This window comes from Sitophilus oryzae, unplaced genomic scaffold (genome assembly GCF_002938485.1).
Source record: "Sitophilus oryzae breed Bouriz unplaced genomic scaffold, Soryzae_2.0 scaffold_1633_pilon_pilon, whole genome shotgun sequence".
Classification (NCBI taxonomy): Eukaryota; Metazoa; Arthropoda; class Insecta; order Coleoptera; family Curculionidae; genus Sitophilus; species Sitophilus oryzae.
The window spans coordinates 41,755-50,812 of NW_022146318.1; the positions used below are offsets into that span (position 1 = coordinate 41,755).

Here is a 9,058-nt window from a genome sequence, read left to right on the forward strand (position 1 = left end):
AATAATCAGTAAGACGAGTAATTAAACATGCAATTCACATTAAAAAACGTATATATTAATCAATTAGAGACAGAACAGTGCAATAACCGGCAAAGTTAATTCAAACCCTGATTCAAACTAATCCAAATTCCCAAATAATGCAATTCTGCATTTTCAGCATAGAGAAATATATTTTAGTTACTTTATGATTTTCAGTCTGTCGCGTCGCCTAAAATCTCTCGGGCTGATCGGGAAGTGATACATATTTTTAACGAACGGTTATTAAGGTTTAAATTTACATTTGAGGCTCGCCTCAATACGGTCTTTTTACGCGTTACTACTCCATACATTTTATCCCTCTTCAACTAAAGGTTTTGCCTATGCTTTCTCTTTTCTTTCTATAGATTTAAGATTCCAGTGAACGCTGTGGCTCCGTCAGTGGGATATACCACCATACGCTAGACAAGGAAAGGCGAGAGGCAAACCTCTGCACATATACTTCTTAAAGAACAAATGAGATGGATATACATTGTCGGGTACGTCGAGTTAGTCGCATATGGGAAAGGAAGCGCGTTTAAAGGAATACCATCGACGTAATTTATTGTTGAATGACGGAAAAAATACAATTATTATTGATGCAAATAGGCAAAAAATAAAAACGTTGTGATTAAAGATGCATCGATTAATACGTGTAATTTTTCAAATTTATTGGTGAGGCACTGCCTCATCTGCCTCGTAGGACAAGCCGCCCCTGTATATTACCATATGTATATTCTTAAAGTGTTATCATACCTAATATTGTCAACAAAATGATTAATTGATAAATAGACATCAAATCAAATTCTGAACAATTTTTTTATTTCACTTTTTTGGCTATTTTAGTCCATCATGATTTATCATTAGATATTTGTAGTATGTCGCACGACATTATGAGAATTCAGAACATGCTGAAGAGACTATATAAAAACAGTTTTTTCAACAACTAAATTATAAAATATTTTCCCATTTGTTGCTAATTTTTTGACACGACCTGTACATTTTTATTTTAAAAGGATTAACGTAAACTCCATAAAAACAAATTTTAACATTAATTCCGATAAGGACAATATAATAACTAATGAAAAGTTGTTCCATTATTTCGTTCGATTTTTACTATACCTTCCATATCAGCTCCCTTCCGTTTACATAAAATATTAATAAAAACAATGCCAAACAAAAATTTATTAAAAACTTTTATTTTCATTAACTGAATTATTTACATTTAAGAAATACATTAAAAATATATTAAAATCTAACATTTCTAATGAGTATTTGAATAGTTTAGTTTCTATAAACATTAAAATAAACTGTAGGCCAATAAATAAACAAAAATATTGCACAATATCGTGACAACTAAATATTCGGACATTTAAAAAATAACTGTTCTAAAATGGCGTTACATCGGCATGAACTTTTGCAACCACTGCAAGCCTGTTTGGCATTGTTTTTATTAATGATTGACATACGCCAGCATAAATATTTTGCCATAGTTCACTTAATATCATCGTCAAATGGGCAACGGTTTCTTGGGGATCGTGGCACAAATTTTGTTTTGTTTTATGCTACATGTCTCGATAACATTAAGGTCCGGACTATGCAAAGGCCATAAGGGAACCTTGATGTTCATGTCCCTAAACCATTTTTAGTAGTTTTAGCTATATTGCATGCCCCGCCATCCTGTTGAAATATAAAATTATTGTTCTGGTCTTTACCAGAACAATTAGTTACAAGGACCTTTGTTCTTCCCACTTAACACAAGAATATTTTTCAAATTTTTTTGATTTTTTGACGCATCAATTATGCCTTCTACCACCTCTTACTTTTCGGTGCCCCCTATTGTAACGTTTTTAGTTCGTTACATGTCTTTTTTATATATAATATATGATGTCTGGGGCATATCGTCACCCGATTCCGTATCGTTCGGGCCTGATGATTTATTTGACGAATTTTTACGTTCTCTAGTCCACAACCCTGTTTTCGTTTGACACAACCCTGTTATACACTTTTGGTTAGACTGTTTGGCCTGTCAGACGCCATTAGTCCCAGTTTTTGAGAAATGGTGATTATTTAAATCTTGCTGTGTAATCTGAATCAGCTGCTATTTCGAAGCTACAGGGTAGAGTTGCGGATGCCCCAACCTAACTTGTAATTGTGTTTTGCTGGCACATTGGCTTCCCTTTTTTTTGTCCTCCAGAATGTCACATGGAAGGAAGGACAGGTTCTTTATTATTTAGTGAGCCCTCGGAAGTAATTCGAGGGTCCAAGGTACGGACTGTGTCCAAGGTACGGACTGTGTCCAAGGTACGGACTGTGTCCAAGGTACGGACTATTTCCAAGGTACGGACTGTGTCCAAGGTACGGACTATTTCCAAGATACGGACTGTGTCCAAGGTACGGACTGTGTCCAAGGTACGGGTAGTGCCTTATGTACAGACATTATCTTATGTACAGATGTCCTGTGGACGAGTGTCCCCAGTAAGAACGATTTTTTCTTACATCTAAGTGCCACAGCGTGGATGTAGCTTGAGTCCCATGCTGCTTCACTCCCATTTCTAAGCCTAGTCAGTAGCTACGGCTGTAAGGATTCATTGTGTCCTCAATCTGGCCCCTTTTGTTATTTTGACCAACAGAATCGCCGACAGACTGTACAGAGATGCTAGACCACCTCACGCTGCTACTGTTTGAAGCAAGGTTACATAAAAGAACAGCTAAGTGTATATTTAAGTTCTAGTTTTACATTTAACATCTAAAACATTTTCAGTCTTAAACAATAACGTACATCTTAAGTAATATCGTACAGACGATGTTCAGTGGTTAGATTGTTAAGAACATTCATGTCGATATAATCTTTAAAATATAATTTAGATCTTAGGTTTCATTGCATTACGTCTTGTAATGGTATTACTTTCATAGATATTATTGCACTATTTTAATAGATGGATAATCAAACATAGATTCTAGAATCTACAGGTTGTAACATCTTCGATTTAGCATCATATGGAATATATCAAATTAATTAAAGTAATGCTACATTTCATATTTTCTCTTAAACTTTACATGTCCTGTATTTTATCGTTGTTGTTTTCATTGATATTTAGTACGACTCTTACCACCACTTTCTTTTCTTATAACCACTATATATTTACTAGAACTCTACAATGTCATGTATCAGCAAAGAACGTCATGAATAAATATAGTCATTAGTTTTAAGTATTATACAACTGTGTTTTCTTTCTCTGTACATGCCTGGCGCCCAATATCTATATATCTTTTGTTAATTATTACTGATTAATTTTCTCTCTAGTGAAATACCTTATCCACGACTGCTCTCCGATGAAAAGCTGCCGTTCGCAGTGGTAGTGGTTTAAAAAACGCTACATGGACATAAACTTTCATAATGCTTTGGACATAAACTTTCATAATGCCTTTAGGAAATGTCACTGTCCTTTTGAGGCAATCTTTATCAAATAGACACTCTAGCGGTGTTCGATTATATTTATTATATCGATATTAAGGTGTGGCTTATGTGCACATGTAATCCGTGCATTTGCCATTTGCGATTGGAATTATTAGCGTCGGATTGGGAAATAATTAAATTTTTTACCTTAATGTCATTTTTGTAGTTTGTGACATCAGAAGTTCCAATCCGACGCTGATAATTCTAATCGCAATCTGCAAGTTCAATGATTACATATGCACGCATGCATGATCTTTATGAAAGATGGACAGTGGAATTTCCTAAAGACATTATGCTTTTAGAGTTTATGTCCGCAATGGGTCTAGGAAGGTATGAGGTGGTAGAAAGGCACAACTAATGTGTCAAAATATCAAGAAATTTTGAAAAACAGTTTTGTGCCAAGTGCGAGAGACCTTTACAAGGCGGGGAGAGTGGAGCAAATCGGAATGAAATTGATTTTTTTCTTAATAACTCCTGATTTATTAAATATTTTCAAATAATTTTAGTATCAGAGTAAAGTTCAACATTTCTAAAAAAAATGATACCAATTCCAAAACTCCAAAATTAAAAAATACTGCTACACATATTTTTTTAAAAACATTGTTTTTTATTCCGTTTTACCCCACCAGTGGGGCAAAGAGGAATGGGAGGTGCGGTAAATTGGAATATGTGTTTATTTATTAATAATATCAGCTAGTCAGTTTAAAAATATTATTCTACATACAAATATCGCAAATGTAAGGCTTTCCATCTCTTTTTTCATAAGATGTGCACCCTTCATGGGACCATTCTTTACAGATGGAGCAGCAAATCCAAACTTCGCGATGTTTTGAGTCATAATATAAGCTGCAACACATATTACACTGAACATTGTCGGTCTTTTCAGTTTTATCCAAACCATCGTCCTTACATTTAACTTTTTCTTTTCTTTTTTTTACAAGATGGGGGTATTTTCTTTTTTTTTGCCGCCAAATACATTTCTCTTTACAGGTGCGACTACTTTAACAGGGATGACTTTATTTTTCTCTTTTAGTTCAAGATAATATGGACTGCTAGTGATCACGGCAGTTTTCCCTCTAGTGCGCCGAGGTTTTTGTTCAGTAATATTTTGACTGCATTGTGGAACGGGTATTATTTCCTGTGGACTGCAAAAACTACCAGACTCCTTATGGGATGTAATAATCTCTTTCACTGGACTTTCAGGAACTTCAAATCCAACGTCATTCTCGGGTGTTTCTTCTCCTATTTCAGAACTAACAAATTCTGTGCATAACATGTTTTTGCTGAAATCAGCGACGGGTTTTGGTACATCTTTACTGTAATCAGCTATTGGCCCTGCAAACATATCCTTACTGCAACCAGCGATCGGTTCTGCAGTTATATTTTTGCTGCAGCTTGAGTTCTGTTTTTCAGAAGTAACGGAATTGGTGGCAATTAAATTTTTGAGTGCCATCAACGGAACATCGTCTTCGTCAGATGAGGAATTAATATCAATGTGTTCCTTTATAGATCTGAAATAAAAAAAAGTGAAGGATATATAATGTGAGAGAAAAAAATAAGGTATAATTTTAAGTTTGAGTTATAAATTAGGTAGGTGAAAAAAACCTACTCATTAGGGTAAGATGCATTTGTATTATTTACTGTTGTATTAGCTTTTTCAGTGTTTGCTGGAGGATTCGTTGGCTCAGGTCTGAAAAATATTCAAATTTGTATTAAAATAATGTTTTATAGACATTATTCTGTGATTTAAGTTACCTGTTAGTAGTTTCACTAGCTACAAATGCCTCTTCAGGGAATATGCTGGGATTAAATGGCCATATCCCAGTGTTCTCAAAACCACTTACGGCATTCTTAAGTGTTGCCGCCCTCATGTATGCTTTTCCGAATAATAGCCCAATTTGCCTGATGCTTATTTGTCTGCCTGGATGATTTCTGAGCCATAGCTCACACTCTTGGGAGTAAAAGGTACTCAGGGGGAACATAAAAGATACGTCCAAGGGTTGGAGTCGATGAGACGTATGGGGGGGAATACATAAGATGTCCACATGATTTTTTCGAGCTGTTTCAATCAAACGAATATTTTTTGTATGGCTTGCATGCCCATCTAGAATAAGTAGAGCTCGATTCGTTGCTGTAGGTTGAACGTGCTTAAGAAAATGTTCGAACCATGTGGGACAAAATATATCCGAATTCATCCAGCCTGAAGGATGACACACAAGGTGGGTGTCGGGTGGGGTTCCCTCTAATAGATCCAAGTTTTCTCGAGCTCTGGGAAATATTAAGAGAGGAGGTATGTATCGTCCAGCGGCATTAAAGCAAATGACTGAGGTAGTCGTTGTTCCTCTTTCAGCTGAGGAAAGAGTGCCTACTTGCTTCTTTCCTTTTGAGGCAATAATCTTTGATGGCTTATTTGGAACTGTAGATATACCTGTTTCATCTACATTATATATCTGACTTGCAGTATAATTATGTTTTTTAAATAAGTCATCTAATATCTTAAAAAATTTACCGACAGACACTGCATTAAATCCAGTAGCCCTTGCTAACGAAGTTTTCTCCGGTTGACGAAGCGCAAGCTCTGGGTGCCTTTGCAAGAAAGATAGCACCCAATCTTTCCCAGCCAGTCCTTTGTCATCATTAAAACAGTGAGTAATATTATTACGAGAGGCAAACTCGTATGCCAAAAATCTCAGATCTTTGATCCTTAATCCAAAATATCTACTTTCCATAAATAGGCAGTGGCTTACGAGTTCTTGCTCCTGCTCGGAAGTAAAACATCTTCGAAATCTGCCCAATCCCTTGGTAGAAGCCTCTTGACTGTCGCAAGCTTTTTTGGCTCGCCGAAATAATGTTGTTTGTGGTACGTTGTAGACAGCTGCCGCTGACTCATAACTTAACCGGTTTGTTCTTACTGCCGTAACTGCATCTGTCATATCCTCTTCGTCCCATGATTGATATTTTGATTTTTTAACATAGTTTCTCACCATCTATAAAAAAATTGAAAACAGCATAGCATTTTACAGTGGGGCAAATTGGAATGCAATACATTTTTACCTTATATTATTATATTTTACTTTTAAAAAATATTTTTTACAAATAAATCATTTTTAATATAATAAAAATATGATTTTATAGTCAAAAAATCACACCGCTTGAAAAAATGCTAAAATTTTTGGTGGGGCAAAGTGGAGTGGCACTAATTCCACTTTGCCCCATTCGAAAATTTAGTAAAAAAACATTTATTTAAGAAAAAACTGCTTGCTTTTAAGAATCTTTTTTTCCCTGTAGTTAAACATAATGTCTTACCTTGACGAATAACCAAAAGTTGCACACAAAGCATCACAGAGCACGTGGCTATCACAAAATATATTCTGCGTAAATTAAACGATTAACGGGCGCTTTCATAAATGTCGCGATGCAGACTGATCGCCTGTTCCGACCACATTCTCGGTTTGAGTGGGAGTGAAGCGTCATATGACCTTCACGTTTCGGGCGGTTAATAATTTTTGCTGCTTGGCGGTATATCTAATTCCAATTTGCCCCGCATTCCACTTTGCCCCACTCTCCCCGATATGAATTTTATATTTCAACAGGATGACGGGGCATGCCATACGGCTAAAACTACTAAAAAATAGTTTAGGGACATGAACATCAAGGTCCCCTCGTGGCCTTCGTACAGTCCGGACCTTAATGTTATCGAGATATGTGGCATAAAACAAAACAAAAATTGTGCCACGATCCTCAAGAAACCGTTGCCCATTTGACGATGATATTAAGTGAATTATGGCAAAATTTTTAGTCTGGCGTATGTCAATCATTAATAAAAACAATGCCAAACAGGCTTGCAGTGGTTGAAAAAGTACATGCCGATGTAACGCCATATTAGAACAGTTATTTTTTAAAGTGTCCGAACATTGAGTTGTCATGATATTGTGCAATATTTTTGTTTATTTATTGGCCTACAGTTTATTTTAATGTTTATAGAAACTAAACTATTTAAATACTTATTAGAAATGTTAAATTTTAATATATTTTTAATGTATTTCATAAATGTAAATAATTCAGCTAATGAAAATAAAAGTTTTTAATAAATTTTTGTTTGTGCGAACATTTAGTTGTTAGGGCTCGTATATCAGCTTTGTTCGCGTTCTTGTTATTACCGATTCTGAATCGTCCTAGAACTGTGATGCGTATGCGCAGAAGGAAATATGAAGACATTATTTCATTTGCGCATGCGCTGCAGAGTTCTAGGACGGTTCAGAGTCGGTAATATCAAGAACTCGAAAAAAGCTATCATGTAAATGAATAGGACGTTGCACACTATCCGTTCCGTTTCCCTTCCGCGTTCCATATCCTTTCCTTCCATACATTTTTTTGGCGGACGGACTGAAGCCTATCGGAAACAGCGTTGTCAAGTTCTTACATTTGTACCAGCTCTGTTAAAATTTTTGCTGATATTTATCATTTATTCTTTTATCTCTTAATTAAATCTATTACCTTTTTGAAAAGATACACATTTTTAAAATAAAACTTTTGTAATGAGATAAATTGTACAATAAAAAGTATGGAACTGATACGGAACGGAAGCTTACGTGTAGCGTCAATACAATAAAAAATACGGAACGGATATGGAATTGATATGGAATGGAAACGGAAGGTACAGTGAGAATCAACCTTTATACTCCCTTTCTTAATTTTTTTATTCCAAGTTGTGAACACATAATTCTTTAAAGAAAATAAAATCACGTATATTTACACACTTAAAAATAGTAAAGTAACAGTTTAAACTGAACGCCTACAATCGTAAATTACATATTGTCTTTTTGATGTGTTAATATTTAATATATAATATTATGTAGAGTTAGAAAACTGACGCTGATAACGATAAAAATTGTAATTCTCTTATTGACGTTTGTGCTTAAGATTTTTCAAACTTTTGCAAGGAATGTGACAATTATCTCGAACGTACAGACGTGTACGTGTTTTTGGCATAAATCTCCATTCAGAACCTCGAAATTAGTGGAATAAATTAGTGGTTTCAATTAGCGTAGAAGTTTGTTCCTTTAATTTCAATGTAAGCAGTCAGAACGTCAAAATTAGTGGTAGACATTTTCAATTAGTAGAAAAAGTTATCAGACTTTTAACTTTTTCACTAATTATATGATGCGACATTTCTTTGATGCGACGCTGAAAAACCGACAACGCATGGAACGGTTGGGCAACACGCTGCAAACGCACCGATGTAACGGGTTGACGTTACGGGGCACCATCCAGTCTATACTCTATACGCGACGAGGTTCGCGGCGGTGTTACGACACGGGATTCTGTCACAAGTCTGGACGCACCTTAATAATTGGAACCGCTACTTTATTCCACTAATTGCGAGGTTCTGAATGAAGCTATTAAATCAGCGTAAAAACGTTCCCAATAGTTACTATATAAAATAGTTATTTATGATACTAGTGCGTTATCTTCTATATAAAGGACCTACCAGTTCTACTTTCATTGTTACGAATTAATAAATTACCAGGGTGCGTTTATGTTACCATGCAATATAGTAGAGGTGCGTTTTGTTTTTTTGTA

The 9,058-nt window shown here is 35.3% G+C and overlaps 1 protein-coding gene across 1 annotated transcript; it reads right to left on the reverse strand.

Moving 5' to 3' along the window:
* Positions 1 to 1,641: 1,641 nt before the first annotated feature.
* Positions 1,642 to 7,014, reverse strand: LOC115880564. Its single transcript, XM_030897796.1, has 5 exons — positions 6,782 to 7,014; positions 5,231 to 6,462; positions 5,085 to 5,165; positions 4,452 to 4,986; positions 1,642 to 1,695 (listed from the first exon to the last, which is right to left on the reverse strand). Exons 2-5 carry the CDS (start codon positions 6,460 to 6,462, stop codon positions 1,642 to 1,644), a joined length of 1,902 nt encoding a protein of 633 aa, XP_030753656.1. The 5' UTR covers positions 6,782 to 7,014.
* Between the last annotated feature and the right edge of the window lie 2,044 nt (positions 7,015 to 9,058).

What these genes read in the sequence shown, in the direction of transcription:
- LOC115880564 (XM_030897796.1), bottom strand. Translation starts at nt 6,462, where the DNA reads ATGGTGAGAAACTATGTTAAAAAATCAAAATATCAATCATGGGACGAA. An exon ending in GCTAGTGAAACTACTAACAG is followed by an intron (nt 5,166 to 5,230) that starts GTAACTTAAATC and finishes AATATTTTTCAG; the next exon opens with ACCTGAGCCAACGAATCCTC. An exon ending in AATGCATCTTACCCTAATGA is followed by an intron (nt 4,987 to 5,084) that starts GTAGGTTTTTTT and finishes TTTTTATTTCAG; the next exon opens with ATCTATAAAGGAACACATTG.